This window comes from Parus major, chromosome 4A (assembly GCF_001522545.3).
Source record: "Parus major isolate Abel chromosome 4A, Parus_major1.1, whole genome shotgun sequence".
NCBI classification, from domain to species: Eukaryota; Metazoa; Chordata; class Aves; order Passeriformes; family Paridae; genus Parus; species Parus major.
Window position 1 is genome coordinate 19,381,296 of NC_031772.1, and position 17,353 is coordinate 19,398,648.

The 17,353-nt window shown below is 57.2% G+C and overlaps 2 protein-coding genes across 2 annotated transcripts; both read right to left on the bottom strand.

The window, feature by feature from the left end:
• Positions 1-5,450: 5,450 nt before the first annotated feature.
• FAAH2 (fatty acid amide hydrolase 2) lies at positions 5,451-12,486 on the bottom strand. Its single transcript, XM_015626802.2, has 11 exons — positions 12,301-12,486; positions 12,133-12,215; positions 11,793-11,926; positions 11,325-11,534; positions 10,814-10,933; positions 10,255-10,390; positions 9,343-9,460; positions 8,926-9,045; positions 7,933-8,044; positions 7,095-7,289; positions 5,451-6,421 (listed from the first exon to the last, which is right to left on the bottom strand). Exons 1-11 carry the CDS (start codon positions 12,484-12,486, stop codon positions 6,246-6,248), a joined length of 1,590 nt encoding a protein of 529 aa, XP_015482288.1. The 3' UTR covers positions 5,451-6,245.
• Positions 12,487-14,046: 1,560 nt separating this feature from the next.
• Positions 14,047-17,300, bottom strand: LOC107203645. The gene is made up of 2 exons (XM_015625937.2): positions 14,515-17,300; positions 14,047-14,340 (listed from the first exon to the last, which is right to left on the bottom strand). Exon 1 carries the CDS (start codon positions 15,763-15,765, stop codon positions 14,524-14,526), a length of 1,242 nt encoding a protein of 413 aa, XP_015481423.1. The 5' UTR covers positions 15,766-17,300; the 3' UTR covers positions 14,047-14,340; positions 14,515-14,523.
• Positions 17,301-17,353: the final 53 nt, after the last annotated feature.

Below are 17,353 nucleotides of genomic sequence, written 5' to 3' on the forward strand. Positions count from 1 at the left end.
CACCTCCACACAAGTCTGTGCTCTGAGCAGGACCTGAGATGCAACCGTGCCAGCTGAACTGGTGAGAATGCTCCCACCTGCAGGGCCTGCTGGAGTCACCAGGCACCGCTCAGCCTCCCGGCTCCGCTCCCTGGCAATGTCTGCAGCCACCGTCCGGACACAGTACTGTGTGCTGGGCTTCAGGTGCCCAAAGGTGCAAGGCACTTTCTCACTGCTCCGTTTGCAGGGCACCTGAAAACAGATGGGACGGGTGGCCACAGCAGCTGGAGGTGGGGTTTGTGCATGGCTCCACTGCTCTGTGCAGCCCCAACATCCCGGCTTGCCCCATGGTGGCACCTCCACATCTGTTCTTTGCCCCAGGAGGTGTTCAGGTCCCAGAGCATCTCCTGAAACACCTGTGGCATCACCTGTCATCTGAACAGAACCAGTCCAGTTCTGGTTACCCAGGGGAGGGAAGGGGTCTCCTGCCTTGCTGAGGTGGGAGCTCCGGACTGGGGGTGCAGAGCACTTCACACCTGCATGCACAGCCATGTGTGGGCAGGGCTGCAGCACAAGCATCCCCACACCACTGCAACCTGAGACGGTGGATTTGCTGCACCAGGAAATCTTGTGTGAGCCCTGCACCTCTGGGCCCTGCCCAGCTGCCACACACCTGCTGGACAAGCAGGTCCTCCTCGTACAGGTGCAGCCAGTACCACAGCTTCAGCAGCACTCGGTCGACTGGCTTGTAGGAACCAGTTCTTTTCTTGTAGGGAGTGAGTGGTGTGATGATTTTTATGCTGAGGATTTGATCCTGGAGCAGCCAGGACAACTTGGGGGGGCCAATAATTGCTGTAGGGAAAGGAAAGAATATAGAAAATGAAGGCCTTCAAAGGAAGGCAGACATCTTGTTTCTCTAGAAGTGATATTTTTCTATCTGACATTCCCCTCCCAGAGCACAGAAGCTCCTCAGGTCTTGCTCTGAAACCAGCTCTAGGAATGGCAGCCACCACTTCTTCATGACAGCTAGCACTGCTTCTGCCTCCTCTTCACACCGACAGACCTGTGGCACCACCAGCTCCCACTGCTGAGACCTCCACCCCTGAGCGATCCACCAGGGCCTGGAGATCCACTGCCAAGGCCAGAAATCACTTTCTAAATGAATACACCCACTGCCATGCCAGTTGGATGCAGAGGGGATGAACAAGGGAACACAAACCACCAACATAAAACCCACTTTGCTTCTCACACATTCAGTTTATTGCAACAACCCCTGTGATGGAGGTCAGAGGAGGGTCCTGAAAAATTTCTAGCTCCATGAGACTGCCAGGATTTTGGACAGAGCAGCCTGTGACTGAGAAGAGGCACATTCCCACACCTGGCAAACACAACAGTCAGGGTGAATGGATCACCAGAGGGTCTGCCCCTGCCTGCGCCAGCTTCATCTTGCTGGGGCAAAAACTCCCAGACCATGACAGGGGAAGAAGGTGAGCCTTTCAAAAGCCAAGCCGGGAGGCATATCCTCTTTCCTGCCCCATCTCACTGCATTCCCCAGAGACCCAAGTTCTCATGGTGCCTTGCTGCCCTGGGGCCTTCTATCCTTCACCTCACTGTGTCTCCTCTGTCCTTTTGCTCTTCACCCAGCCCTCCTCCAGCCACTCTGCCCCATCCCTTTCCTCTGGTTCTGACTCTTTTCCCTGCAGTATCCTAATATGCTTTCCTGCTGTATCCCATCAGATCTCTCCAAGGACCCCTCTCCCCCTTGGCCCCCAGGAAGAGCCCAGCTGGAGGAGCTCCCCAGTCCTTACTGTCTCTGTACAGCTGCAGCTCGCTGGAACTGGCCCACTCGGACTGCTCACCTCCGGCCACCACTCTCACCCGTGCCCAGTAGATATCATGAATCCTGTCAAAATACAGCTCACACACCCAGGAGCTTCTCCTGTTCCCCCCGCAGGCACCTGCCTTGGTCCAGTTCGAGGTTCTGCCCAGGGAGAAAGCACAGGAATTGCTTCTTTTCAACATCTTCCCAGCCCAAAGGGTGGGCTGCCCAGCACTGCCTGCCTGCCCAGGTGGAGAGTGTAGGAAAGCCCAGGTAGCAGCCAACAGTCTCCCAGGATGGGTGAGGAGACAGGTCACCAGCAAGCTGACTCCCTCCTGGGGACAGATGGCACCTGGCACTGCACCCTGACCTGTGCTCTCCACAATGACAAAACACACAGCTGTGGCAGGGAGAACCCCCCAAGCAGCTGAGGCTGTTGAGGCTCTGTGGTATGAAGGAACCTGAGTGAGTGGTGACGGCTTGAGCCTCAGAGAAGGGTGACTTTGGGTGGGGAAGAGAAGACAGAGCCTTCCTGTCAGTGGTGCCCAACGAAAGCACAAGAGGCAGTGGGCACAGGTTGAAATACAGGAAATCCCATTTAGCATAATGGAAAAAACCCCAAATCCCAAGTCCAAAAGCAACCCCTTAGTTTGTTACTGGGAAAGTGACCAGGAAAGGGACCAAGCAGTCCAAGGAGGTTGTCTTGAAGTTATTCAAAACCTACCAGGACACAGTCCTGAGCTGGCCCTGCGTGTGCAGAGGTGGGACAAGCCAATCCCTGCCAGCTCCACTGCTCTCTTACTCTGTGGCATTTACTGCCAGGCAACAGTCCTCTGGCTACCTGGGGTCCCCAACAGCCTCTGCCAGGGTATAAGAGGAGCAGACCCCTTCAGCCCCTCCTCCCCACCCACCTGTTCCTCCACTCCACCTCGTAGGTGGCATAACTGGGTGAGCTGGGGTCTGGCTCCCAGTGCAGCCAGACGTGGAAGTTCTGTGCCTCCAGCCTCACGTGCCGTGGCCGCAGCAGCGTCCCTGGGGAGGAGCAGAGGGGTGTGAGCAGCATCCTGAAGAGTCCCCTTGTGGCCTGGTGCACAGGTTCCCCAACTTCAGGCTGACATTGGCAAACACTGACTTCAAAGCGGCTCAGCCCCTGCATCCCCCCAATGCATCACACACTGAGAACATCCTCTCCACGCTTCTGCCAAAGCAGAGACACAGCTGACAAAAAGGGGGAGACAACACCCTGACACAGCTGCTGCTGACCCCAAGGTTTCCTTTCTCATCACACCTTGATGACCACTTGGGCCCCTCCTCTTCACAGGTGCCTTCAGTAGGTCTGAGAGGTGTCCCTGTGCCTCTCCTGCCCTGCAGCCAGGGTCCCCCCCCAGACTGTGGTGACAGATCCAGCTGGCTTACCCTGGAGCAGGGAGCAGCTGGCCAGGAATAGAAGCAGGAGCAGGGCAGGGCTCATCCTACCACAGCCCATCCATCTGCCCCCACGTTACGCTGCTGCACCAGGGGCTGTGGAAAGGGATGGGTGTGCTGGAGCTGTTCCGCTACCTGCAGACATCACGGGCTGCTGGCACCTGGGATTAAAAACAGAGTATTATTCCCAGAAGTTTCAGCCAGTGACACTGCCCCATGGAGTCCACATGCCTATCGTGGCACAGAGGTGTCCAGTGGCAGGGGACCTTCACAGGTACCCTCAGGGCTCTGTGAACCCACAGAGACGGTGGGCAGCTGCCACCCTGCTATGGCACTGTGCATGTGCTGCAGCGACCTTCTGCTGCACCCACCTGCGGCGCCCCGCCGCCGTGAGAAGCCACGCTGCCTTTGTCACCAGGATGCGGGGCTGAGAAAGCTCCTCACCTGATGCTCACACCACTGGGGAGGTGACTCAGCCCAGCTCTGGGCATGACTCACACTGGCACAACCTGTGACACCACTGCCAGGACACCCCCGGACATCCCACAGCCTCCCGGGTATGGGGAGGGCGCTGTGTGTGACAGCACCCACAAGGCAAAACGGGGCACAATGAGGGACCCTCGGGCTGTAAGCAGAGACCTCAGACTGAGCCAAAGCAGAACCACCTCAGCACGTGGGTACAAAACGTTCCCCCCATGTTTCCTCTGCCCTTGCAGCATTAAGAGCTTGAAACAAGGAGGAACAGTCAACAAGCAGGGACGTGCAGCTGCAAACTGTGGGCGAGGGCTGAGGTGAGACCTCTGAAACACCTGAGGTGAAGCACAGGCAGTTGGTCCAGGGATTCCCCCACCCTGTGACCAGCAGGAGCCCTCCTGCCTTTGCAACAGACCCCATTGAAGGAGGCGGCATTTCTGCCTGGAGGGACTAGGAGCCTCCAGGATTGTTCCTGGGGCTTCTGGAAGCCCAGAGCTGGGGAACTGATGGAGACCCTAGGACCAGCTGCCTGTGCAGGCAGGGACAGGGCTGCTCCTGCTGCACAAGGCGGCACAAGGGAGGCAATGCTTCCCTGAAGCAGCAAAGGTGACTGCAGACCAGTCACTGCCAGCCCCCCAGCACATCCATTCCCCTTCTGCCATGGCCAGAGGAAAAATCCCAGCAACTCTCCCCGTGTTGTGGCAATAACTGAGATTGTGGGAATTAACCCCCTCTGCTCTGCACATCCTCTCCTTTGTCTGCACCCTCACCACACCACCCTGAGGCACCAGCGCTCCCCCCTACCTTGATCCAGCATTTCCTCTGCCCCTCTGCCGTATCAGGAACGCACCTGCCCCACCACCCTGTTAAAAGCAACACCCTCAGCTCAGCAACCTCACATTTGGCTCCGAATGCTCACAGGAAGCGCTGCCACGGTCGGCTCAGCTGCCAGATGGGGGACAGTCCTTGTTGGCCGTGCCACCAGGCTGGGAGACGTGATTTGACTTGGGTGGTTTGTAGCTCCTTTGCTGAGCCAGGGCTTGTTTTTTACCTTCCTTGCTTCCTCGTTAGCAACGTCCCAGCTGGGCGCGGGCGCTCTGCAGTGCCCTCTGCACAGCAGAGCTGAAGCACAGCCTGTGCCAGCACGCCATCCTGTGCCAGCACGCCATCCTGTGCCAGCCCTGCAGGGACCGTCAGTGGCGTGGAGACAGGCAGGAGCATGGGGCTGAGGCCAGGGCTGACACAGGGCAGGGCAGACACAGGCCAGGCCAGCCCAGCAAAACCAGTATCAAATTTTATCCTTGCCTAGACCAGTGCTGCAGGCTGGGCACACAGGGCTGGGACCCCTCATTTTGCCCTGGAGACCACACAGGACCTGCACGTGGCTCTGCATCACCTCAAGAGCTCCAGGCCTCTGGCAGCCCACTGGGGTAAAACACAGTTGGGCTTACGCCTCCTAAGAACTGTGCAACCATGACAAGACTAACAGCCACTGAGGGCAGCACGTGGAGCTCATAAGCACCCTTCAGCTCTGCCTAGAACCCAGCAGTCAGTCAGCCTGGGCATTCCAAAACAAGAGCCCCAGAGTGGTCAAGTGCCAGCCTGGGGGCCAATGCCAGCCTCTCCAGTGTTGTCCCTGTACCACTTCAACTGCCAGCAGTGCTGGGTAGCCCCGACACACCCCTGGTGCAGATGGGGCTGGGGCCTGGCAGGAGCTGGAAGGGACACAGACATAAGGACAAGGACACACAGCCACAGTAAACTGGACAGGCTCTTTAATACCTTCCTTAATGAGAACAACTTGTGCTTGCTGCCTGCTCAGATGAACTACTCAGATTGCTGGCCATGTCTCCTCCTGGGGCAGAGGCCAGGCAGCTCAGCAGGACAGGCAGCAGGGGACACCAGTCAGGCAGGATGATCCCCCCAGAGAGAAGAGGAAGACACAAAGAGGAGATGCTTTAGCCAGTGTTGAAATGCTCTCAGCTGTGCCTGACAGCTGCACACTGCAGAGCCCAGCACCCCACAGAGCGCTGCTGGCCAGGCAGGCCTATGGCTGCTCCAGGCCCCTCAACCCCTCATCCTTTGTGGTCAGAGGGTGGGGGGAAGCCTGCAGGAGTTTGGGAGGGCTGTGGGTACAGTCAGGCCAAGGAGGCCCAGGCAGCCCCGAGGGGTGTGGCACAGCTGCCCCCAGCAGTTTGGAAGCATGTCTTCTGCCCAGCTCTCAGTGTTTTGAAAGCACAAAAGTTACAGAACTGGCCAACTCCATGGTCTGGAAAAGGTGGGCATGTACCCACTGCAGGCAGGATGCAGGCAGGACATCCTGACTGCGGCACTGGGGTTCCTGAGGGGCTTGGGGAAAGGCAGGTCTCTCCCTGAGAGAGGGTGCCACAGGGATGAGGACTCCAGTGGCAATGGCCCAGCTGTTCCTGGGCTGGAGGCATCACCAGCCACTCCCAGCAGGGCACAGGGGGATGCAGAGGGTGCAGACAGTGCCATCATAGGATCGAGCATCAGCACTTGTCACCACCTCTGTCCCTGCCTCCCAAGGTCAAACTTTCCCTGGTAAAACCCATCCTCCAAAGGCTTTCTCCAGGTACTGAGCTACTGCCAGTGTCAAGTGGTCGTTGTAGGCGGCTGCCACCAGCTGGATGCCCAGCGGCAGCCCCTCGCTGCCCAGCCCCAGCGGGCACTGTGTCACCGGCAGGCCCAGGACATTGAAGATGGCTGCAAGAGAGAAGGTTGGATGGATCAGAGTGAGCACAATGACTGGGACACATCACTGCCTGGCTCTCCCACCCTGGGCAGGCAGCTCTGCCAAGCACAACACCAAGATCCTGGCAGCTGGTGCTTTGTGCAGCGACATGGCTACAAGAGAAATCACTGGCCAGAGATTCCCATACATCATGTGTAGAAAGGGCACCCATGAGGGATGGCACACACTGTGGCGTGCCAAATTTGGGTGGTTCCTGCCCCAGGCAGCAGCCCTTCATCACTCCAAAGCCAGGCAGCACTGACACTGGCACTGAGGTGCTCAGACCACAAGAGAACCACACAGGGAGCGCCAGGCTGTACCCCAAGAGATGGCAGGTCTCAGGTTCCTGCTAAACTGCAGCTGTAACCCCTCTGGGGCACAGAGGCCCCCAATATCACACACAAAGTCAGACCTGCCCTGCTGTGGGCTGGCACCTTTGGTAAAAGATAAAAAATGCCACACATATGAAGTAGGACAATCCTCGCCCCACTCTCTGGAGCAGGACACCTCTCTTTGCTGCCCAGCCCACTGTCAGCAATGCAAACACTCTGGGTACAACACCCCAGCTGCAAGCCCACACTGCTGCTATGGGGAGACTATCCTGACAGCCCTACCTGCAACCCCACAGGAGCCAGGGCTGCTCACCTGTGTAGGCAAAATTGAAGGGCATGCAGATGGGGGAGTGGTGCTTGGGGGCGATGGTGGGGTGCGAGGGGTAGAGGAGCACCCCGTCTGGCCCCAGCAGTGCTTCCATCTCCTCCTGTAGGCTCTTCCCCATGCTCACCAGCTTGGCCTTCCCACTGAGGTTGAGGTTCACCAGCTTCTCTGTCAGTCCCAGGGCTGCAGCAAAAGGTGGAAATGGGGACAAGAGCAACTGAGAGGACCGTGGGCTACGTGGGGCAGAAACAGATTGCCCAGCCACATGCCCTGCTTCTGGGGTGGCCTCCCAAGTACCCCTTCCTGCCAGTAGCCACAGCAGATTGACCCTAGCACATATTTGTGGGCAGCATCACCCCAGCTCTGCCAAGGGAAAGGCATTCAACCTGCCCCTTCCTTCCAGCTTTTCCAGCCAGTGGGATTGAGCAGCGCTCGCAGAACAACCCCAGCACTCATTAGACAGCAGCACAACTGCACTGATTAGGGTTCTCTAGTACCTGCTGCTATGAAACAAGATCAGTGCAGACCCTGGTACCCTCTGAGCCCCCAGCAGTTCTGGCAGGGCTCCCAGCAGGAGTGAACCCTGCCCCCAGCTCCATCACCCTCACTCCTTCCCTCAAGATACCCACTCCCATTTATCAAAGATCCACTCTCTTCAGCTTGCATGCGACTCAAAGACATGGAGTGTCATTACAAAACGAGGCTGAAGCTGCTCAGGAAAAACCCTGACTTCCTTCACTGAGCATTGGAAGGGTAATACCTGCATTTAACAACTTGCCCACCCCACCACTGCCTCTGCACTCCCTGGGGCCCCTGCCAGCATTACCGATAGCTGGGAGAGTGTGAGAAGACATCCCCACGAGCCACTTCATCAGCTCCCACAGCGGCCACACTGGCTTCCCATGGTCCCCCAGCAGGTCAATGAATCTTTGTGCCTCCTGTAACACACCCACTCCCCTGTCAGCACAACCAACATGCAGCAGGGAGGCACAGGCTGGCATGGGACAGTGAAATTCTGCTTGTCCCATTATCCCAATGTGAGGTGTTCCTGCTTTCACACAGGAGATGCCCATCAGGGGCGCTCCACAGCTCTGACACTGATCCAGGGCAGCAGCAGGAGTATCTTTCCCTGCCAGAGACAGCAAGAAGAAGGGAGAGCCCCCCAGAGCAGCACACAAGTGACATGATGCAAGGGATAATATCCCAGAGGCATTTCTTCCTGTGATATGACCATGGGACCTGGAAGAAGGAGGTAGAGGAGCCAGACAAACCCTCCTTAGTGTGGTGGGGCTGGGCTGCTTCATCACTGCCTCTGTGCCAGGAATGTAAAGTTATGACACTCCCAGAAATTTATTTTATTACAAAATACTTTCCTGCATGCACAGAGCATAGCGCAGTGTCTGCAATTCCAGGGAAAAATAACATAAGTGGGATTCCTCCTGGAAAGCTGCTAGTTGCCTGCCTGTCCTGGTATCCCAAAGGGTGTTAATCCCAGCCTACAAAGAGCAAGGCAGGATGCCCCCTGCTCGGCTGCCTTATCAACCTGCATGGAAAAGGTCAATGTGCCAAAACAACCTCCCCCTCCCTATTACCACATTGCTCCTTTGCTGAGAGCCATGGCCTCAACCCACAGGACAGCCAGGGAGAACGGGCTGTGCAACTTTGGGAAGAGATGGAAGGAGGATTCGGGGGGAAAATGGAACTGGGAAAGCCCCTGAGTAGGTTTGGGAAGCCTACAGCTCCCTATAGCTGGCCCCAAACAGCTGGTTCTTCCCTGATGCCTCCAAAGCTGTGCCTTTGCCAGCTCACTCTGACACACCTGCCCCTCGCTGTCCTCGGATAACATCATGGCTGACCAGATCTGGAAAGAATACTTCATCTTGTGGATTGCCACACGCTGAACCCGGACCCCGAGGTCACTTTCGAGGTGCTCCACTACCTGAAGGGAAGAGCAAGGATGGGTTTGTTTCCACAAAGATGTGATGCATGCCAGAGGAGGATAAGGAGACATACTCATAACATCTTTCCCCTGTGTCCTCTTCAGCCCTGAAGAAGAAAAAGTTCTTTCCACTTTTTAACTGCTGAAAGCACAGGACTGGGATGCAAGACTGCCACTCCAGCCCTTCATCCCGTCAGCCCCTGCAGGAGCCACCATACAAAGCAGCTCTTTCCCCTCCCCAGGGCTCCTTTGACCAGTCTCCCCAGGTTCTACCTTCAGGCTCATGCTGCTTCCTACCTTCTTTTGGGCCTGCAAGATCTCCCTGTCCACAGGTGATACAAAAATGGATCCGCCGTCATGATCCATGCAGTGGAATTTGATCTTCTCCAGTGATACCTTCTCATTCAGTTTCAGCCTGGGAAAGGAATGGTGCCTTGTCACAAATCCATCCCCAGCTCCTCTGCAGCAGCTAAAGGCTCCCACACACTCATTATGTACCTTCATGAGACCCTGCTCTGTCCCCCAGAGTGGCAAGGTGAGACCCTGAAGACACACAGACACCCACTGCCCACAACACATCCAGCTGCTCACCCGCCCCCTCAGTCCCAGCAAGTTTCTGTTGGGAAAGTTCTCATCCCTCCAGAAGCACCTTGTGATTACACACCCTGGCTGCAGCCAAGGCTGGGATGGCACAAGAGCCAGGGAAAAAGCAAAGTGGAAATGGAGAGAGCAACTGTGTGCAGGCTGTGGCAAAAAGGAGGGCTGCCCCATGTGCCACATCTCCGCTCTGCTCCTCACTGGCACACAGCATAGTTGCACTTGGGTGCACGGACCAAGAACTGAAAGAACTCAAGTGGCCATGGTATGGGATGGAAAACTCCTCATTCAACAACAGGAAAAAAGCCCTGTAATTCCCAGGAGCAAGGCCAGGCCTGGGAGGGGTGTGTGGGACAGAGCTGGGAAACAGCTCACTGGTCAACAGGACCCTATCAGTCGGCCCATGTCTGCCCCTTCCCAGGAGCACATGGGTGGTGGGAAGGGCAGTCCCAGCAGCCAAGGTCCTGCTGAAGCCAGCAGCAGAGGAAGGAAATCACTAACAAGCAAACTGGGTGGCGTGCACGCCTGTCTCCTACAAAGGACTAATACACTGTAAGGACCAGAGAGGTGCCAACTCCAGCTCAGCAGCTGGGAGCAGTGGGAACAACTCACTTGCTGACCCCAGGACCGGCCATGACTCTCAACACAGGTTCCAGGTCCTCTGCATAGCGGCACATGGGCCCCGTGCACAGGTAGCTGGTCCGCACCCCGTGGGCATTTGGGAACTGGCCGTCGTTGGGCACCACCCCTAGAGCAGAGATGTCAGATAATACCCTGAGTATCACCTCCAGACCTGCTGGGGTCTTTGTGTGCCAGGAGATACGGTTCCCCAGGGACTGCACACCCCACAGGAGCTGACGGCAAGCTGCGTGGGGTTAGTGGGTTAGTTTTAGAAGGGAGGACAAGCAACCAGTCAGGACACTGAAAGCCAGATAAACAACCCAGCAGATCCCAACCTTGTGAAAACATCCCACGCTGAGAATGCAATACTTGGGTAAATCCCCACCCGTCTCCCACGTGGCTGGCGTTCTGCCACCAAAAGCTTTCCCAAATGCCCACACCTGCTGTGCTCCCTCAACAGGCTTGTCCCACGCAAGGAGTTACCTGACTCCTTACATCAATCCCACCAGTGACCAGCACAGGGCTGTCCTGACCCCAACACCCACCTTACCTGTTGTGGGTTTATGGCCAAAGACTCCATTGAAGAAGGCGGGCATCCGGATACTGCCACCGATGTCAGAGCCCACACCTATGACTGAGCAGGCAGCTGCCAGGACACTGCCCTCCCCACCTGCACAGGAGAAAACGTGGCAAAACCCCACAGATTATGATGCAAATCCTCCAGCAAAGCAGGAGCACCTCACAGTAAGGGTGGGGGCCTAAAAAGCAATAGGGATGGGGAGCTTTAGTGATGGCCGTGGGACAGCTTGGGACTGTGGGCCAAAGGGATTTTCCTGCTGAGGTACAACAGAGCAAACTGAACCAATGCCTGATGAAACACCCAGAAGAGGCAAAGCAGCTGAACCTTCCCATAGCCTACAGCAGTGCCCAGGAAAGAGGCCCATAATCTCTGCAAGAGCCCAGGGACACATTAATAGCTGTGTGCAGAGATGTGGAACTCTTCCCTTGCTGCATTTTAACCTGCTGCTCATGCAGGACTGTGCCAAGGAGCTGGGGTTCACCTGAGCTGCCGCCCACAATCCTCTGCAGGTCGTAGGGATTGTTGGTCCGCCCGTAGACCCTGTTGCTGGACTCATACCACATGCAGAGCTCGCTGCAGTTGGTGACACCCAGTGGGATGGCACCTGCCTGCTTCAGCCGCGACACCACCGTGGCATCCGAGGTGGCGATCACATTGCGGCGGTTGACCAAGCCAGAGGTGTTGGGCATCCCTGTGGTGCCAAGATAAACAGGAGGGAGGCATCAGGGCCAGTGCCCCGAGACAACCTGGGGCTGCAGGAAGCAGGTTCCCAGTGACGGCTGCTCCTCCGCAGCACCCGTGTGCTACACGTGAATGCAAACGCAGGAGCCCGGCCAGAGCTTGGTGCAAACCAGGGAAAGGGAGACTACTTCCCTCCAAGCACCTGCCACAGCCCCCCACCACTCTGGGGAGCACATCAAGACCTGGAGAGGCATAAAGATGAACCCACCATAGAGAGAAAAGGCCTCCTTAACGGTGAAGGGAACCCCCAACAAGGGGAACTTCTCCTCCAGGCAGTCATCGCCAGGGCCCTCCAAAAGCAGCTTGTCCACCTGCCGGGCTTCCTGCAAGGCCTCCTCAAACCTGTAACACAGCACCCGGCGATGTTCTGGCGCCGGATCAGAGGAGCGGGCAGACCCCAAGCGCGGCAGGAGCTGGTGAGGGGCCTGGAGACCGCCCGGTCTCTGCTCAGCACGGAGCTGCTGCGGTGGCGGCGCGGGGATCCCCGAGCCCCGGCGGCGGCCCCGCCCTGGGCCCGAAGGGAGGCAGGCGGGGAGCCACTTTCTCACCTGTCCTTAACCACGGCATTGATGAGGGGATTCACCTCCTTGATCCTCTCCACGTACGCCTCCACCACCTCGATGCACGTCACCTGGCACGGGGCACAGCGGGACCTGCCGTGAGGCGCGGGGAGCGGCCCGAGCCCCGCCGGCCCCGCTGCCCCTGCCCGGTGGTACCTGCCGCGCGCGGAGCAGCTCCGCGAGGCGCCGCGCGGACAGCAGCAGGAGCGCGTGCCGCGGCTGAGGGACGGCGCGCGGGGCGGCGCGGGGCGGCGGCGGCAGCAGCGCGAGCAGCGCGAGGCAGGCGCGCGACAGCAGCCGCAGCAGCAGCGCGAGACAGCGCTCCGCGCGCGACAGCGCCATGACGGCTCCGCCCGGAAGTGACGTCGGGGCGGCGCACCGCCCGCGTTGCCGTGGCGACCGTTCCGCCGCGGCCTCTGCCCGGGCTCGTCCCGGTGCCGCGGGCCCGGGGCCCGCCCCGGCCCGGAGCTCCCCGGGAACGCGGGGCCGCTCGGGGCCCGCCCCGACCCGGAGCTCCCCGGGAACGCGGGGCCGCTCGGGGCCTGCCCCGGGCCGGAGCTCCCCGGGAACGCGGCGCTCCCCTCCCGGGGGACACCTTCTGTCTCGCTGCCCGGCGCTCAGGCCCGCTCCTCTGCTCCGGGACAAAGGCACGCTTACCACACTTACTTTTAAACATGCTCTGAGGTGTTCAGGCACTTGATTATGGAAACAGGAAGAGCACTGTATAATCTGAAACCCTCAGGGCAAAAGAATTGGTAATGCTGGGGGAAAAAATCATGTATTTTAAACCAAGGATTTAAACAGCATGTGAGCAGGCCTTATTGCGTCTCTTTCTTTCTACATAGTTGGCAATTGAATTATCAATGCAAAGCAAGGCTACGAAGGTAGCCTTTTCATTTCCTGTGAGAATCTTTTGTGGCCACAAAGTCGCAGGTCAGCATTTGGAGAACAATCTGCAGCACATCCACCCCAGAACGCCATCGGCCAGCCTCTGCCCCCTAAAACCTAAGATGATATCGAAGTCACCTTGATGGTAGTTTTTTTCTCATAATCTTATCAAAGAGACTTTTTTTTCTCCTTGCCTGATGCAGGGAGAGGAGAGGAGAGAGAAGCAACTCATAAGGGCTCGCTCAGGATTAAGTCAGGTGTCCTCTGTCTTCCAGAGCTAAAACAGTAAAACTCTGAGCTACCCTCCTAAATGTAATCCCAGCAGTGCTTTGGTAATTTTTTTTCTCAATTTCTTGGTGAATTTTCTGGTTTCCCCCCTTCAAATCCTGCCCAAATGTTGGCAGAGAGGGGTACAAACCAAAACATTTCTGTCCTGAGTCTCTGCTTATGTTGCTGCTCTGCAGAGACCTTCCCTAAGCTCTGGCATTTTGTTTGTCATGGAAAGTGCCTTGCTTAAACTTTGTCTTTTAACATTTCAAGAGCAAAGCTTTGAAATTCACACTGGATCAGCTGCTGTGTTGCCCTCTGTGAGCTCCCCTCGTCCCTGCTGTTCCTGTTGCACACCAGCACTGTCCCAGACCAGCTCAGGCTGCTCCTCCCTTAGGTCAAGCTGAGGAGCGTCCTGGGAGCTGAGAAGAAAGAACAGCTACGTGCTAGAGGTCATGGTAGCCCAGTGGAGCTTTGTGTCCATGGAAAACAGAAAAAATCAGACACAAGCTCTAGAAATAAAGGAGTAAGGTCTGGAAACCTAAGGCTGAAGTGATTTGGACTGGTTTTCAGTTACCATAACCAGCCAACTAAGCAAACACCACCCTAGGTGCACACTAAGAAGCCAGTTAATGCCAGTCTGATTACCAAGAGCATGGGGGCTTGGCATACAGAGTGAAGCTCACCCATTCAGACCTGTCCCACCAAGCGACACCAGCTGCTTAGAAGAAAAACATGTTTCTGGGTCTTGCACTCTGGGATTTTATGCTTGTCATTATCATCAGCCATTTCATTACTACCAAAGTGTTAAAAAAGCACAGGAAGTTATCAAGGACACATGGAAAGCTGGAGTGGTTCTGCTGGCTGTGTGGATGTGTGTTGTAAGCACTAATTGCCCGGGAAGCCATGGGACAGGCTTGGCAGCCGAGCGTGAGGCTGGCGGGAAGAAGAGGTGTGAGCTGATTGGCAATATCAGTCAGGCTGCCTTCACAGCATTCTCCAAAGCTCTTCTCGATCTAGTCCTCAAGGCACAAAAAACACCTTTGTGGAAATTAAAAGAAAAATAACCTAATAGCACAATTATTTATGAAAGGAGTCCTTTAAATCTTATCCTTAAAATAATGCTTCCAAAGAAACTTGGGGTTTGTGCAGCACAGTGCTGGGGCGGGGGGGAGTGGGAAGGGATGTGTAAAGGTTCGGGTTTAAACACAGCACCTCAGATGCTTAATTCCAAGCTGATCTCAGAAGAAAAATCATGAATTTGATGGCAGTTCCCCCAATCTTGCCCTTAGCCAGATCCACCACGGAGGGATTCTGTGCTCCATGTTTCCATCCGCCGTTTTCTCGCGTGCCGGCCCGGGATCCATCAGCAGATGTCGGGTGCCCGTGCTGCTCGCTCGGCGCTTGCACAGAAAGAGCTCTGACCTCTCCTTGCTGTGAGCAGGGGACCTGCTGGGACACGGGAGGTCCCCAACACCTCATTCCCAGGAGGGCAGGAAGGGATCCCATCCTGCCCGGGTGAGAACACGGCAGGGCCACTGCCGAGGCCTTGGGCTCTCTCCCTACAACACCCAAAGAGCCACGGGCAGCCCAGCTCAGGGCTCGCCCGCGGCTCCGGCACGGCCGAAGCGAGCCTGGCACCGCACAGCCGCTGGAAGCGACCGGGGCCCGGGGACAGCCCCTCGGGAGCGGCCGGAGCCCGGGGACAGCCCCTCGGGAGCGGCTGCTGGGACGGAGCACGGCTGTCACCGCCGGCTGCGGGACCGGGCCGCCGGAGGTCGCTCCGCCACCGCCGATCGCTGGCCCCGGCCCTGCCCCGCCCGGCCGCAGCTGCTCCCTCCGCACCGAGCCAGGGTACACCGCGTTCGCTCCGAGCCCTCGATTCAACAAACTGTTTATGCGTGCCTCTGCTCCAGCAAACATCTTGGCGGCTGCACGGAGCCTGTTCGCTGCTGCTGCTCCAGCTGCACTGGAATTGGGGCAGGCTCTGTGCGATGCTTCAGGAGTCAGCCGGCCTTCCTGAGATGGTTCCCACTCCAGGAGCACCCCATCTGCGCCCTGTCCCCCGGTTCCATTGGAGGGACCTTGTCTGCTGGGGAAGGCTGTGCTTCGCAGCCCCTTGGTGCCAAGTGGAGCTCCTGCCCCTTTGGAAAGGCTGGGCAGGGGCGTGCTTTGCTGCTTTACCCTGAGGAAGTGACACCCACCCCACAAACCCATCACCCATTTCCCAGTTAAGTAAGGCTTTGAGGTGCATCTTGACATTTCAAGAGCAGCTAAGACATCTCCTGGATTCCACGGTGCCTCCAGAGAAGCAGAACACGCGTGCCCTGTGCCTTCTTGACATCCAGCTGCTGCACCTACTGATGATGGCCATGTACAGCACCATGGAGTTGGGTGGGCATAGCCAGCCCTGGCCAGGCAACTGCAGGGCTTGCTCTGGCTCCCAGGGCCTGATTGGAACTCCATGCCCCCTGTCCTGTCCAGCCAGTGTAGTCCAGGATGTGCCTGCTTTCTTCCCTGCCTGAGGGGATTGTGTCAGTTGTGCACATCTGGAGTTAACTGGGGACAGGCTGGCCCTGCTATGTCATCTCTCAGGCATCATGCAGCCACTGGTCTATGCCTGGGGGGCAGCCCTCAGCCAGATGTGCTGTCATCACAATTATGCTGTTGCTCTAGCTGATACCTCCAAACCCCTTGGAGGGAGTAGGGCACCTCCTTCCCCAAGCCATATACCCTGTGAGGATGGAGCAGAATGCCCTGGGTGAGTGGGGAACCAGTGCTGAGGTCATTTCCAACCCTGCCAGGTGAGACCACGGGAAGGATTCTGTAGGACTGAGAGAGGGCCCAGACCAAAGCTCACAGCTCTGTCATTGAACTCTGGAGGCCAGAAAGGAGAAGGTGCTGATGGCCACTCACATGACATCAATCCACACCAGACTCCCAGCCTGGAAAGTTTCTCAAGAGCACGGCTTTCAGCAGAGCCAGTTGCCCAAGCAGCTTGCGTGCCCCTGCCAGGCTGTGTGCCATGGCTCTTGCGAAATGGTGTTGATAAACACTCCAGGGCATGCCAAGTCCTGCAGGATGACAGCTGATGTGCCCAGGCTGTGGGGAGTGCCTGCACAGTGAGAGGAATTTTCCACTCCTCTATGGCAAGTGTGCCTGACCCTGCTGGGGGACTGTCCCCAGCAAGGCAGAGATTATCTGCTGGTGTCCCAGCTGGCTTGTCAGGCCTAGTAAACCCCCATGCAAGTGCTGTCCTTAGGCACATGGCAAAGCAAAGGGTGGTTGGGTTGCTTGAGGCATGGTGGCACACACTGCCCTGTGCTGCCCCCAGGAACAAGCAGGCTGGGTTAGGGTCCCCAAGGAGACCCCACCACCTTCATTTCACCATGAGGCTATTCTTGTATCCCGGCAAGGAACTGCCCCTTAGCTTTCCCCTTTCCAAGTACATGGGCCAAGCTGGAGTGAGCCATATGCTTCTCCATTCCCTGTGCCTAGAAATTGCCTTCCTGTGATTCTGGTCCTCTTTCCATATGCCCTGAGGGCAGTGGGTGACCCTTGACAGGGTCCTCCAGGCTGCCTGGGTCAGTTCTGTCCAGGTGTGTCTTCTAGCAAGTTGGAAATGCCTCAAAGAGCAGTCGGTTTGTGGTATGAAGTGGGTGTGCTCAGTCCTGTGCTGGCCACTGTTTGGTAATTAGCATGTGAAAGTCCAATTCAATTTGACCAGGGTGTTCTAGAGCTGCAGTTCCTTTTGTCCACCCTGCCATCCCACTGTGCTCTCAACAGAAGCCTGAAAAGCTCGTGCCAGGCAGCACAGACCTGGACAACGTACCTGTGCACAGTGCCACATGAGTCCCTGTCCCCCAACACAGCCTGGCCTATGCTGTGCCATCAGTGGCAAAGTAGCTAAGTTTCAGCCAACAGCTGGAGAGAGTGGGGGGCTCACAGGTCTCCTGTGAGGATGGTATGTTGGGAATGAGAGCTCTTCGAGGATCCTTCCCCCTTCCCTTCCCTTCCCTTCCCTTCCCTTCCCTTCCCTTCCCTTCCCTTCCCT